Source organism: Lipotes vexillifer, unplaced genomic scaffold (genome assembly GCF_000442215.2).
Source record: "Lipotes vexillifer unplaced genomic scaffold, Lipotes_vexillifer_v1.1 scaffold444, whole genome shotgun sequence".
Lineage (NCBI taxonomy): Eukaryota > Metazoa > Chordata > Mammalia > Artiodactyla > Lipotidae > Lipotes > Lipotes vexillifer.
The window spans coordinates 1,333,938-1,349,601 of NW_006793488.1; the positions used below are offsets into that span (position 1 = coordinate 1,333,938).

Genomic DNA, 15,664 nt, shown 5'->3' on the forward strand with positions numbered 1-15,664 from the left:
GCAAAGAGCTAAGTTTGTGAATATTAAGTGACTTGCTGCGAAACGGTCTGACCTTTGTTTCAGTGGCATCTGGTGGACACAGGAAAGGGGATGCTCATTAGACCCCTTCGGGGGCTGGTCGTCTCACAGGCCACCTTCTGTGGCCTCTCTCTTCTGAGCTTTCAAGGTCCTGTTTTCCATCGTGACTTCACGTTTCTAGTGGGAAGATATTTCTTCTAATGAGAAGGTATTTATGTCCCAGGAAGGTCCATCTATTTAGTCACTTGCCAGGGGGCGTAGGGCCTGAATTTGGCCGAAGTGAAAAGTCTGCAAACTAGATTACTGAGAAACTCTTGAGCCTGGCACTCAGGGCATCTCCCCGTATACGTTTTCCTCTAAAAATGAAAGTATTAATGAAAAAAAGCTTACCATTTATTAATTATTATTGACTTTTTCAAAGGTAAAGAAACTTACATTCAGAGAGGTTATGTGACTTGCCAATGCCACGCAGTAGAGGCAAGATTTCAGTCCAGGCCTATCTGACTACAAAACCTGCTCCCTCTGCACGACTCCAACTTGCCCTCCTCCCCGATAGCTGCAATTCTTCTCTGAGGGAAGCCAAGGTCCAGTTCACTCCTGGAAGCTTCGCAGGTCATGTCTCATCAACTTCCAAGTAGTGGGGATAACTTGCTTCAATATCACTTATAGGGGAAGATAAGCAAGCATAAAGGCACAGGGGAAAAAAGATAATTTTCTCAGGGGTCAATTTTCTCAGGGGTCAAGAACTTGGGTTCTGGGATCCAACCAGCTGACTTTCAACTTGACCCTAATACATGTGTGATCTTGGACTAGTAACTAACTATGCCTCTTTTTTCTCATCTGGAGAACAAGGATTATCAGAATACAAGCCCAGAATCCCTTAACTAAAATCTTTGGGTACAGATGTATTTTAAAGTTTAGAATTTCTTGATTTTAGAAAGGCAAGAGGATTTATACTTCATAACAACCCCAGTGGGGTCGGGTGCAGGACCCATCACCCGCTAAACAGTCACTTTAATATTTCTGCAGTGAAACAAATTAATATTCATATAGTGAGATAAATTAAGACTGTAAATTAAACCTATTAAACTGATGAAATTTTATAGTCTCATCAATTTAGATCAGATTTTCTACCAAAAGCATTCAAAAAACATATATATTCTTTCTTTTTTCAAGACTTGGGGATTTCAGAGTTGTGGATGGGAGAATCACGAGGCTGCACCTACTTTGTAAGGCTGTTGTGAGGATTAAAGAAGTGAGGAAATATGCATATTAAAGTGTTTAGAAGAGTGCCCTGCATATAACGGGTCCAACACACTTGGTTGCTCTTATGTATTCCAGAGGAGAAAAAACACAGGCCACTTCAAAGATTATTATTTGTATGTCAAAATTACTGCTGAATAATAGGGAATAAAAAGGGAACAGAAAGCTCTCCATTGTACCTCTTCATAAGAATCCTAGGTGAATCCAGCAGCCACTGCCAGGAGAGAGAAATCAAGAAAATCTCCAGGGCTCTGATGCAGAGAACAGGTAAGTTAATTTATCCCAGCTACCACATGCCAATCAAGCAAAATGTGCTCTCAAATAATTTGGCTTATATGTGACAAGTACCAATGCCCCCATGACTGGAAGTTTTGGAACCAACCGGAATTGGTGGCAATTTTGAAGCCCAGGCCTAGGGCGCCAGCTGCAACAACAAATCAGGAATCTTCTTTATACCATGGAAGAGAGATCCGTCCATTCGTTACCACACTCCTGGTTTCCTTCCGAATGCTTTTTTTTCAGCTTATTAAAATCACTTCGATCTTATCCGAATGAAATCTTGAGAGCATTCTCATCTTGAGCAGAGGTTTAGCTACAAGTTGCTGGTTTGTCCCATGCTGTAGAGAATTTTTAGGCAACGTGTATCAGTCCTTTCAGACTAGACCTACCCTCCCTGAATCTCAGAGCAGTTTCTTCTGCCCTAATCAGATACTGCAATTTGCTCTTTTCATCATTGGGAAATTGATCAGATTGACCTACAGAGCCCACCTCCTCCTTGGTCCAGCATATGTGTTCCTCAAACAAGCAAAATTCATTTCTGTTTGTAGTTTGTCATAGGACTTATAGACCCGTTTAGAAACCAAGTACTTTGCCTGTTGTGTCTCCAGGATAATTAAACATTAATAAATGTTACTTAAACACTAGTCATGATAATAACTGGGGCAATAATAAGGAAATTGGGGAGCAATATTTCAGATAGGCCTGCTACAGTTTGTCTGTTGGAGGAATTATCAGAAAGCTCTGGTGAGCTTCCAATCTGGGGTATTTTTTTTTTAATTTAGTGTATATACGCAATAAGTTGAAAATATTTTGGAAAGCTCAGTCCAATTCTCTATGGAAAACCCAAGCAACCTTTCAAGAAGCAAAGTCTCTTTAATAAACAATGATACTAAATAAATCTGTTGATTGTTGTCTCCCCCCACTAGAAAGTACCCTCTATGATAACAAAAACTTTGTTTTCTGTTTTCCTGGCACTTGAAATCATAGCTGCCATGCTAGAGTGCTTCATAAATATTTGCTGAATAAATGAGCGAATGAATCTGAAGCAAGTAGATGAATAGATGCATTTTTCCCTGTTTTCTGTAGAAAGCAGACTGTTTCTATGCTTTTCTATCAGATACAGACATATACTACATGATATCAAGACTCCAGGGGGTTTTAGTGGGATCTCACACTTTCCTTGGGATGCATGTCCCGGAAGCCTGGGAGGCCGTGGAAAGACTCTAGTGAAAAGCCTAGCTGGCAGGTACCAACCCTACAAGATGCTCATGTAGTCCACGTAACGAACAGTAGGTGTGAAAATAAAGAGCAAAACCTCAGCAGTCAGCCCTGGAGGGGGTTGGGGGGGGGTGGCGCTAAATGCTGTTACACAGGAAGTTGCACAGCTTCCTGACTTCTACACACAAGGGGAATGGTTTTTCGGTGGCACTCAATCTGGAAGACAAAAGTGAGAGGAGATCACACCTGTCTCTTCCCTCTGCAACGTGGCAGAAACCCAGGGACAGGCCACAGAGAAAGGGAGCAAAGCGGCAGTGCTAGATGAAGAGAAAATGTTACCTAATATCATAAATATTGGAAGGGCATGAAAGGAGAGCAGCCACAGTTGAATATGCAAAAGACGGTGAAGACACATTTGCCTCTGTTAGCGAGAGTCCTCTATCAGTAGGGTTGTATAGTCAGGGCTGTCGGCCAGCTGCTGGCACGCGAAACGTGGATAGAATTGGCCTGAAGCCCCTGCCGTGCACTGCGAAAGTGCAGGGCCCACCCCGGGACTGAACCACTTTCCAAAGGGAGCTGTGTTTCCTGGGGAAACACAAGCTGAGGCCAACGTGAAACCCTGTCCTTTTCTCAGTACACACACACGCACACACATGCACACACGTACACGCATGCACATGCACACACACACATGCACATGCAACAGGTGTGCACACGCGCATTCCTGGAGTGTGTAAGTCTCCACAGAACCTGTGACAGTCACAGGGTGGAGAGGGCACCACACAGCATCCCCACAGCAAGCAATTTAGAATCTGTCTGTCCTTAGATGACCTTGGGCTCTCCCGGCTGCTTCCGCCTACCCAGCAGCAGACTTTCCGGCTCACGTCTCCCTCCTTCCCTCCACTCCTTTGTCTCTCCTTTCCCTCGCTCTCTGCAGCATAATCCAGTAACCTGGTGTGATCTTTTTTTTTTTTTTTTGCATAGTTCTTTTTTTTTAACATCTTTATTGGAGTACAATTGCTTTACAATGGTGTGTTAGTTTCTGCTTTATAACAAAGTGAATCAGCTATACGTATACATATGTTCCCATATCTCTTCCCTCTTGCGTCTCCCTCCCTCCCACCCTCCCTATCCCACCCCTCTAGGTGGTCACAAAGCACCGAGCTGATCTCCCTGTGCTATGCGGCTGCTTCCCACTAGCCATCTATTTTACGTTTGGTAGTGTATATATGTCCATGCCACTCTCTCACTTCGTCCCAGCTTACCCTGCCCCCTCCCCGTGTCCTCAAGTCCATGCTCTAGTAGGTCTGTGTCTTTATTCCCGTCTTACCCCTAGGTTCTTCATGACCTTTTTTTTTTTTCTTAGATTCCATACATATGTGTAATCTTATCTTCTCCTGTGGAGGAGCTTCACCCTCACTTCCTCATGTCGCTGGACTCTTACCCTCAGCCTCCCTTTTATTCTTAAAGCCTCTCCTTAAACATCAGAGTTTTCTTGAGAACACTGTCAGTGACAGCCAGCCTGACGAGAACGTTTTCACCTGGCAAGAAAAGAAAAGCGCCATCCCCAGGCGAACCTCTGTGGAAAGAAAGCAGCTTGAGACACAGAGGAAGAGGATTATTTAAAAGAGTAGAAGGGGGCTTCCCTGGTGGCGCAGTGGTTGAGAGTCCGCCTGCCGATGCGGGGGACACGGGTTCGTGCCCCGGTCCGGGAAGATCCCACGCGCCGCGGAGCGGCTGGGCCCGTGAGCCATGGCCGCTGAGCCTGCGCGTCCGGAGCCTGTGCTCCGCGACGGGAGAGGCCACAGCAGTGAGAGGCCCGCGTACCGCCAAAAAAACCAAAAAAGAACTTAGATGATTTTTAAAAAATTGTACACTCTGCAACACACCAAATCCCATCATCTAGAGCAGAGGTTCTCAAACCTGGGCCCCCAGCCCAGCAGCAGTGGCCTCACCTGGGAACTTGTTAGAAATCAGCTTCTCGGGCCAGACCCCAGACTTCTTAGACTGTGTAATCTGTGTGAATGAGCCTTCCAGGTGATGGTGATGCTCTTTCAAGTCTGAGAACCACTCCTCCAGAGCCACCGCGTCACCAGAGTCCATATTTCTAGACGTCTGTGCAACCCCTGAATTATGATTCTTTTCATGGCTAGGTCCTTTGATTTACAAAAATCTGTCGCCCGGTCCTCGAATAAGGATCTTGTTTCCCTCTTGGGGCCGCTCGTGGTCTCTGTCTGGGTTTCTGCTCCCTGCCCCGCGCTCTGGGGTCCTTCAACTGGTGGGCGGTGCTGCTCTGCTGGGTCGAGGGGTGTGGCCTCAACTGCCCCCCTGGCTGACTGTTCACAGCTGTCTCAACAAGGCACTCTCAGAAGTCCCCAGGGAAAGCCAGGCTCCACCTTGCTGTCCTGGAATCAGCGGCGCTCTCAGGCTTCCTCCAGAGCCCACGGCTCTCCCCATAAGTTCTCACCCCCTGAGCTCCTGTTCTCAGTCCATCCGCCCTCCCACCCACCCAGACTAGATGGCGCTACCTTGTCTCTTCTTACAGCAACTTACCCACCTCTCGGGCGGGGCTCTAATTTCCCCTTGAGTCTCACAAAAGCCAGCGGTCCTTCAGTTGGAGCCTGTGTCAGACCCACCTGATGGGCTTATTAAAGCACATCTGCAGCTCCACCCCAGAGTTCGTGCTCCAGTGGGTCTTGAGTGGAGCCCAAGAACTTGCATTTCTAACAAACTCTTGGTGGAATTGATACTTGTGGTCCAGGAACCACACTTTGAGAATCGCTATTAAAAGCCATTGTCACTGAACTTAAGAAAATCAATCCCCAAGTGACTATGCCCTGCTCTCTCCCTAGAAATCCGAAGTATCCATCAAGTAAGTCAACTTATTTGTTTGTCTTCACTGATAATTAAATTCCACTTACTACAAAAAAAAGTTTGGAAGTGCCTTTAATTCTTATTTAAGCCATGGGCAGAAATCGTGAACTTACCCAGGGCGCTCAGAGAAACGCTTTTCCTCCCGAGGGAAATAGTGTTTTCTGTTGCTTCTAAAATCTGCCGGCCTTGGTCCTGACTCTGGTTCTCTTAAACTACGGTGGAGCTGGGGCTGGGGGTGGGGAATAAGGGTTGAGAAACTTTGCTGTCACGATGCAGGACCACAGAGGAAGGGGGATAGAGAGACAGATTCTTGGCTTTGAAAAGAAAGTGGGACATGACATTAATAATCCTGCCACTGACCAAAACAAGTCTTCAAAGGGAGGCCCTCACTTCCCCGTCCTTCCCCACCCTTCCCACCAAGCTGAGCCCAGAAATAGAACCCAGCTCGCTTCTCAGGGCTCTTCTCTCCACCTCGTCTCCAGAGACCACAGCTACTGCCCCCAGAGCACTGCCCTGTCCTCCCAGCTGCACAGTCACTTCTGAAATCTTAATCCTGGAGCTGAAGCCAGAGGAAAGTGCCAACAAGGCAAAAGCCTAATTCCAGATCCCAAATGTCCTTCTGCAGCCCCCCAAATGCCAAACGCTGCTGGCCGGCCCCAGCCAGGCCCCTGGGCTACAGCCCACATCAGAGGCCCCTGGGGACAGGGGACCCAGTGATGGAAAGCATGTGGAGGCCTGTGGTTTCACTTTCCTGAGTTCTCTGCCCCACCCGGGGGCAGGGCTGTAAGGGGGGCGGGGCAGGAAGGAGGGCTCTTTGGGGGCCCAGTTGTAAGGTCCTGCTAGCCCCTCTCTTTGAAAGCAGAAAGTCAAACATTAGCCACCCCGGACCCAGACGAGTCTCACCCGTTGATTCAAGCACCAAAGGTTCTGGGGAACGGCATTCAAAGGCCTCTGCTAACTGCCTTTTGCTTCTCAGAGTGGTTCCCCAAGGAGCATATAATATGAGAAGTGAAACTGAACATGTCACCCCTTTATGAGAGGAGGGGAAGCACCCTGAGGGCCCTTTCTCTTGGGCCAGTTATTCTTCTGTTGGTCACACACAGGACCTCGCCATGCAGGTGCTCATGGCCGCCTTTCTTGTCTGGACTCTGCTGTCTCCCCAGGGCCGTGGCGGGGAAGCCTGGCCCACACACACGGCCTGCAGGGATGAGAGCCTGCAAGTCCTCTACCAGAGCTGTGGTAAGCGCTTTCTGAATGTCCATTTCTGTTCATGGGGAAATTAAGGCCCACAGATGTGAGCTGCTGGAGTGTTTTGTTGGGGTGGGGGAAGGGTGAGGGGGACAGTGGCCGAACAGGTCTGCGAGGACCCCTGGGAGCCCTGGGCAGAAGCAGCGATCGGCCGGGAGAGAGCTTCAGAGTATGACAAGAGGAACAGAAACAGACAGTGAGAGTCTAGATACAGCTATTCATTAACAACACAGAGCCCGAAAAAGAACAGACTGACCGGTGAGTACACCAGTACACTGGTGAGAAACCTCGCCAGTTCAAGATCAGGAAGAGATGCTTCTGTCGCCTCCCTCGATTGTACACCCGGGACACCTTGCCAAGTTATTTCATTTGCAAGTTGAGTGAAAAGGTCATTTACGCCAAAGGAGAACACTCCTGTCCTTCTGATGACACTCCCAGAGCTTCTATCACAGCAGCAACATCATTCATTCATTCAACAAACACTTATCTGGCAGCTGCTGATGCCAGGATTTTCTCTAGGGCTGGACATAACAAAAGGGAATGAGCTACGTTACCCTATGGGGCAAACGTAGATACCAACCAAAATTGCAAGCTAATGAATAGAATGCTGGGAACTGCCGAAATCAGTGTCGGAACCGAGTCTTTGGAGTGTATATTCATCTACTGGAGCTGTTAGAACACCACAGACTGGGAGGCTTAAACAGCAGAAATGTATTGTCTCACAGTTCTGGAGGTTGCAAGTCCAAGACCAAGTGTCGGAAGGGTTGGTCTCTCCTGAGGCCTCTCTCCTTGGCTTGCAGATGGCCGTCTTCTCCTGTCTTCACTTGGTCTTTGCTCTGTGCCTACATGTTCCTAGTATGCCTCTGTCTCTTCTTATAAGGACATCAGTCATATTGGATCAGGGCCCACAAGTATGACCTCGTTTAACCTTAATCACCCTTTTAAGACCCTTACTCCATATACTGCCATATTTGAAGGTACTGAGGGGTAGGACTTCAACATATGGATGGGGTTGGGGAACTCAGTCCATAAAGGGGGCCTGAGTGGCCAGAAAGCAGCCCAGTCTCAGGATCACAGCTTGAATGAAGATTAGAGGGACTGGCTCATGAAGTCATGACATTGTGAAATATGCCACTTTGGAGGTAGACAGGGGTCAGAATGCTCTTGGACTGTAAGAGGTAGAAAGGAGATGCCCTTTAAGCATCTAAGTCGGCTGCATGATAAGCTGAGGAGTAGTGTAGATGTTACACTGAGCAGAAGCTGATCCCTACGGCTGCCACCCAAGGAGCTGCCTCAGAGAGGCCCACACTTTACTCTTTTAAAAAGAAGGAACATCGAACATTGAAATGCACACAGAAATTTTTTTAGTGTAAAAGAGAAGGAATGGCTGGATGCTGGAAGTGTTGAGCACCGGACTCCTGCTCTGCCTGCGGGGATGGGATGCTTTCTGCTGGTGTCTATTCATTTCAGATGCAGGACCCGAAGCAAGACTCGAGATGAATGCCCTGCTCAGGATTTGTTTTTCCAATTCGTCCTCCCATGAAGGGTTGCCATGGCTGGTGGATCCCTCAGACCGGCCTGACGCCTGCAGCATTCGTCCAAGCCTGGCAAGCCCCTGCCGTGAGAGACGAGAGGAGCAGATGTATAAGGGAAAAAACAGAGCTTCTCACCCACCCGCCCAGGGAAGACTCCTCCCTCTGAAGGGGTGGTTGCTCCGTGGGGTCAATGAATGCTGAGCACAAACCCTGCTCCGGGCACTCAGCAAAAGGAATGGCGGAGACGCAGACCTAGTCCAAGAGTGGTGGGAGGATGAAACAAGCACCAGGGTACAGGCTGTGTGTGAAGGGCTGGAACAGAGGCACAGGTCCGGCACCAGGGGACATGATGGTTGGAGAGGGTGAGATTGGGACCTAAACCCATCAGGGAAAGGTCATCAAGCTTGAGTTCAACCTTAAAGGATGATACAAACAGTAATTATAGCATCTCATGTTCATAGAACGTTTATATGTGCCGGGCACCGCGCTAAGGGCTTTCTAAGCATTATTCTCATTTACAGATGTGTAAACTGAGGATTAGAGATGTCAGGTAACTTTTCCGTGGCAACAAAGGTAATAGTGGCAGAATCACATCCCCAGTGGCACAGAAGAGGCGTTAGGTAAATATTTGTAGAATTAAAATAAATTGATCCCAGGCCTGTCTGACTCCAGAGGCTACTCTGAATCAACTGCCGTCTAGAATTTTGTCAGAAGGCAAATGGAGTGGAGGTGGGCAGCAGGAAGGAGCATTTCGGCAGAGAACAGCGTGTGTGAAGTTCGGGAAACGTGCCCAGGATTAGAGTTCACGGAGCTGCAGTAGGGCTGGGACGTGGAGGAGGGTGAGAGATGAGGTGGGAGATGTGGGCAGAGCCCAGGTGTGATGGGTAATTTTATGTGTCAGTGTGACTGGGCCATGGGATGCCCAGACAGCTGCCTAAACTTCATGTCTGGGTGTGTCTGTGAGGGTGTTTCCAGACGAGATTAACACTGGAATCAGGGGACTGAGTAAAGCAGATGGTCTGCCCGACGTGAGTGGGCCTCACCCAACCTGCGAAGGCCTGAGTAGAACACAAAGGCAGAGGAAGGGTGAATTCACTCTCTGCCCAACGGCAGACCTGGGACCCTGAGCTCCTGCTTGCAGCCCTCCTGGTTGTCAGGCCTTCAAACTACACCACCAGCCTTCCTGGGGCCCCGGCTTGCAGATGGCAGATCGTGAGACTTCTCAGGCTCCATCCTCATGTGAGCCTACACCTTGTAATAACTCTTTCTAGAATAGATGCGTATATGTAATTCCATTGGTTCTGTTTCTCTGGAGAGCCCTGACTAATACACCAAGAGACCCAGACAAGGTTGGGCTGTATCCTTTTGGCAATGAGGAAAGGATTGCATTTTGGCAAGATTCCTCAGGTAAGGGTAGGAGCATGGATATGAGACTGAAAACTGTTTGAGGCTTCAGGCAGGATCTGTAGCCTAGAGAGTCAGTCACCCAGGAAAGAAATCATGGTAGCTAAACAGCAGAATTTCAACAGGCTTTATGTCAGAAGGAACCTTTGGTGTACATTGCGATCAGCAGAGAGGAAAGCAGTGTCCTGGGAGCTCCTCTAGGGATGGGCCTCCCTCCTCTCTTGAGAGCCTTTGAGCTATCGGGGACTGAATGGCTGCATACCCCTCCGCAGATGGAGGTGCCCCCTCAGCAGCTGGATTCACAGCGGGGCAGCCCCTCGAGGCCTTCACACTGATGACATAGACATAGTATGTGATCCTTCAGTTGTGATGTTTCATCCAGGCCTGGGGTTTAGACATCCCTGGGCACATCAGGGCTCCCGACATGCGCACAGATGTGGGAGGATCAGCTGACAAAAATAAAGGACCTACTGTCTTCTGGGTTTCGCGCAGAAAATCCTTCATTTTTCATTTCTCTTTTTGTTTTATCATTTTAGTGGGAGGGGGCATTTTCGGCTAGAAACTGTTCTGAATAAGACAAAAATCCTTGAGGTGAATGAAAGAATTTCATAAACGGTATGGGGCTCTGAACACAGACCAGGAAGTGAGCAACAGTGTCTGAAACAGCAGAAAGTCCTGCTCTGTCCAACCGTTACTGCTGCAGCAAAGAAGAGAGCGACAGTCTTCATAAAAGCCAAAGGGGGAACTAAAACAGTCAGGGGCCTTTCTCTTGTTAAATCATAAGACAATTTCCAGGGCTAGAAAAAGCCCAGGGGCCCCACCCCACCTACATGCCCCAAATGTCCACCAATGTGTTTACTGAGGTTCTGCTTCTATCACACGAAGATGTGACGCGGATCACAAAAGTGCACGTGGTCGGAAGGTGAACTAGACGGTAGGGGAGGCGGTGGGGTGGGGAAGGGGAGAGGAATAATAAAGCCGGGGGGTTGGGGAGGTCAGGACACTTACAACAGAAGGGGCAGCGGCGTGACGGATAGGAGCTTGGGGTCTGGAATCATTCGAACCCCTAGGCAATACTCTCTGTTTCCTGTCTTTGATTGTAAAGTGGGTTTCCTTGGTGTTTGGTGGCTTTAAAGGACGTGCATTGATTCTTTTGGAGTTTTGGAGGCCAGGAGTCCCAAGTCAGCTTCACTTGGTCAAAGGGCATCCTCACTTGGAATCTCCAGGGGAGGATCCTCTCCTTGCTTTGTCCGGCTTCTGTAGCTGCTTCCCTGCATCCTTTGGCTCACAGCCCACTCCTGCATCTGCAAAGCCAGCAGCATTGCACCTTGCCTCAGCTGTCACATTCCTTCCTTCTTCTGTGTCAAGTCTCCCTCAGCCTCCCTCTCGTGAGGACACTTGTGATTAGGATAATCTCACGACCTCAGGATCCTTATAGCTTAATCACTTCTGCAAAGTCCTTTTTGCCACTTGAGGTAACATTCACAGGTTCTGGGTATCGGGGCATGGATATCTTTGGGAACAATTATCCAGCCCACTACAATAGGGCTAATCATTTGATCGGCATCTCAGGGCTGTGTGAGGATTAAGTGAAAAGGACTGTGTGAACAGTGCTGAGCACATACTATGTGCTCAGTAAATCTTTGCTGCTGCTGACTTGTAAGATATTTCACTGTCACAAGAGGTATATTTGACTCTGAGCTTCCTTGAATCCAAATCAAACAAGGAAATTACACTGTTTAAAAAGTAAAACCAGTTTTCAAGGAGATGTCCAGCTTTTCCTGACCCTGAAATAAGCTGTGAGAAGCATTTCTCCCTGGAGCAAGTGGCATCCTGGAGAGCATCTCTACAAGAGATGCCACAGTGACTCACATCCACTGCTTTTTGTGGTGCCCCTCAGTGTAGACCAAGGGCTCATTACCAAAATGAAACTCAGGATCGATTTTGCAAAAGGCCACAGTAGAACCATCCTTGAATGCAGCACTTGCAGGTCCGGGTTGCTCAAGGGGAATTTGGACACCCATAGGAATGGGTGAGCTGCAGGTGCTCCAGGACCCATCCGTAAATACCATTATTGTGGCCATTGCTGCTGTTATGGGGTTTTTGATAAGGGCAGAGATCTGAGTTGTATTTTCTGGCAAGAGCCTTGAGCGTACACCTCAGTGTTGTCAGTTAACCTGCCTTGACATCAACCAGGCAGAGACGAGAGTCATAAAAAGTAAAGGACCTGTGACACATGCCCAAATCACTTCATGTCCCCCTTTGCGGTTTCTCTGATACTCACAGTCAACCTGGCCATTCACTTGGCTCCTGGGGGTCGTCTAGGGCAAAGGTCAGCAAAGGAAGCCCACAGGCCAAATCCCACCTGCTGCCTGTTTTTGAACAGCCCATGAGCTAAGAATGGTTTTTACATTTTTAAATGGCTAAAAAAAAAAAATCAAAAGAAGAATACTATTTGTGACATGTGAAAATTATATGAAATTCACATTTCTGTGTCCACAAATAAAGTTTTTTGGAGCTGTGCTACAATGGCACAGTGAGGAGCATGACAGTGACTGAGGGCCCACAGAGCCGAAAATATTAACTATTTGGCCCTTCGTCGAAAAAGTTTGCTGCTCCCTAGTCAAGGTCAGAAAGAATCTCTCAAGCTCTCCACCAGATCAGAGCCTCAGGTCCTGGGTCTTCTGGATGATTCTAGCCATAAAGAAACTCCATGGCCAAGTGAACTTGGCACCAAAACCACCACGACTGCAAAGGACTTGTAGGATCCCGTTGAGAGAATCGTCGTTGCCATAACAATCTCCTGCTTCTGTACAACGTTTTACAATTTACAAAGTTCTTCCATTTGTAAGGTCTTATTCAGTCCTCATGAATAGCCCTAGGAGGTATGAAGGGTGTGTATTTCCATTTTCCAGATATAAAAACAGAAGCACATATATATTAAATATCTTAACAAAGTAACATACCTGAGCTCTTGGTACAAACCAGCCTAAGTGACTCCATGCCCAGTGACCTAAAGCTGTTATCGCGGAACTCTAATATGGAGTAAAAGCCATTAAGAGCAGCTTCCTCCATGAATAAGCTGGGGGAGCCCCGTCTCCAGCAGTAAGTTGAGGGCTGTGGGTGGTACCTGTGGGACAGACCAGCCACCTGGGATGTCCTAGGGTCAGGGGACCATGGCATCTGATCGCTGTGATTCAAAACGTGCAGCCAACACCAGCTCCCGCCCCTTGAAGGGATCAGCTTTGTCCACTTCTGCCCAAATCAGTTTCACTTTATCTGACCTCCAAAAAGCCCTTAATGACAAAGTCAAAATCAGGTCACATGCGCCTGAATAAGCCATAAAGAGAGTCACACAGGACAATGCATCAGACTCTAAGAATGTGAAGCGACTCTGGCCACATTTCCTTCCAAGCAGAGGGTGAACTGCAATGGCCTGGCTGCAGAGCGGAAGGACTTTGATAAAATATCCTAGGAAAAAAATTGTTTTAAAGAGCCTGGAAGGAAAGGGAGGGGGAAAACCTCCTTTCCTCAAAACCTAATAATTCTTCAGTAAACGGTGCATAAAACAAACAAAAGAAGCAACGACATCAAAAAATAATAATATGAATGGAAAACATCACACGCCACGTAGTCATTTAAAAATACTTTAAAAAATTACACGCAGAAAGCAATTTCTCTGTTTATTTTCCTAGATTAATAGGGATATAAATACTGGGATATAAATAAAGAAAAGTAAACAGCCAGAGAAACAAAGATGCAACTTCAAAGGGAAAACTTAGGGCCTGCAGGATTCAACAGCTAGTGGCCTTGGGCAGAGTGGGGCCTCTTTGCCAAACTTAAAGACAGGAAGTTGGTTTAAAAAAAAAAAAAGAATGTCAACATTGAGATGCAGATTTTAAAAACTGGGAACAGGAAAAAGTCAAAACTGGACAGGAGCTGGAGGGGAAACAGCCCAGCCCACAGATGCGCTTCTGCCAGAGCCCTTGTGTTCCTCCCTGTTTCCCTCTGGTTGTTACCATTTATGGCCAAGTCTCCAAGGTGGTGTTACTTCTCCTAAGAGCTTTTTAAGAGATGCTGAGTGACTTACTGAATAGGGACCTATGGAGACAAAAGACCCAAGAGTCTGTGAGTGTAAGAGGCTCTTTCCATCCTCAGGCAAAATCGGAGGGGCAGCTTAGCTCGAGTTTGGGGAGGAGCCTCTTTGGAGAGTTAGCGATGAGGAAGGACCATCCTCCAGCTCTGCAGCTATTTCTGTAAAGACTACAACGCAGAGGACACACTGCAAAAGCAGCCACCAGTGTGAGGTCCTGGGCCAGGCTGCAGACTCAGGCCGGCAGAAGGGGCAGCGCGGGTCCAAAGCAGCTTTTTTCTTAGAGGCCGAGGAAAGCGAAGGAGAGAGCCCCCTTCCCAGCTCCAGCTCTTCTCGCTGGAGCACCCGGCAGAGCCCGGCAGGTACCAGGCTCCCGTCACCCAGGAGCCCCAGGCTGGCAGCATCACTGGTGAGAGCAGTCGGAAGGCACAAAGCAGGGGCGTGCTGGTCAAGCATACAAGTGGGGAGTGGCGGCGGGGGCACCCTCCAAACCTCAACCCTAAACAACAGTCCAGGGAAACGGATAATTGAAAGAAAAGGGCCACCCACCCAGAAACTGCGTGCCATCTGGCTTAGCGTGCGTTCCTTCTCTGGGATGCCTTGTGAAGTGAGAGCCCAGGCTCCTGATCTAGTATTTCATTCTGGGGTCCTAGAGTAGCCAGGTGAGCATCCCTGGAAGTACTCTGGGGTCTCCCGGGAAACAAGCGCTATAGAATTCGCGCATGCATCTGGGTGCGGCCGGGGTGATTCCTGCGCAGTGGGCAATGGGCAAGCCTGTGTCTGCCGGACTCCTTGTGAGGGATCCAAGAAGGCCGAGTTGTGCCTCTTTGCCTTTTTGAAATTCTGCGCCCGTTTCCCCTGCGGTGCCTCTCCACTTCCGGAACAGAAGAAAGTAGTAACCAGGCCAGGAGGTAATGGCCAGGAGGAAAAAGAAAAAGACCCTCAGCCCAGAAAGCGCTGCTTCCAAGCACAACTTAACAGTGGGAGAGTCACACAGGCTGTCTGGGGACCTAGAGCGAGGTCAATGGGCTCCCTTATTTGAAGCCTGGCCTCTCCCCTCTGGCCAGGTGGGAACTGCGCCAGCCCCGGGGACAAATCCAGACGAGAATGATCAGGGTTCCCTCTGCCTGTTCACCATTAGAATCCTTTCCCGTAGCTGGGAACTTTCTTATTCGGAGGGCTTCTCTGTATGTTTCAGTGCTCAATTTCATGCTTCCCGTACTGAATTAAAAGTAGCCCTTTAAACAATTAAACTCTACTTGCATAATTAATAAATCAAAACTTTGTAAATTTAACAAATTACTTTTATTGCAGGCATTTGGGTCACAAATTTTTTAATAGAACTCTCTTAAGCATGTAAACAAATACAGTGGATTTCCTTAAATGCTTTAAAATCTTTAAAGGCAGGCAAAGCAAGCACGGATTATCACGGTGATTGTTCCATTTACTATGACCCTTTCCTTAAACTAGTGTCAAAATACCGGTACTATGCGTTTAACTTTCTTTCTTTATCATCTTTACATTGATGTTTATTCTTCCCTGTATTCTTATTTTTCTTGGAGTTATAAAAATACTTAGTTCAGTATTTTCCTAGCTGTCCAGTATGTTCCAGACCAAAGATGAATACTGTCACTCAGACCAGTCAGGACGCAGGTTTTGAGTTACCAATCAGTTGATCCTGGGCCTGGAGGCACCGGGTCAGCAAGTTGAGGTCTCTGTACTTAAACTTGAC

At 48.0% G+C, this 15,664-nt stretch overlaps 1 protein-coding gene across 1 annotated transcript in view; it reads left to right on the forward strand.

The window, feature by feature from the left end:
• The first annotated feature begins 6,764 nt into the window (after positions 1 to 6,764).
• The window catches only part of LY86 (lymphocyte antigen 86), a 49,483-nt gene continuing 40,583 nt past the window's right edge, over positions 6,765 to 15,664 (forward strand). The window contains exon 1 of the mRNA XM_007466383.1: positions 6,765 to 6,891. Within this exon, the coding sequence (XP_007466445.1) occupies positions 6,765 to 6,891 (127 nt within the window). The remainder of the gene's footprint in view (positions 6,892 to 15,664) is intronic.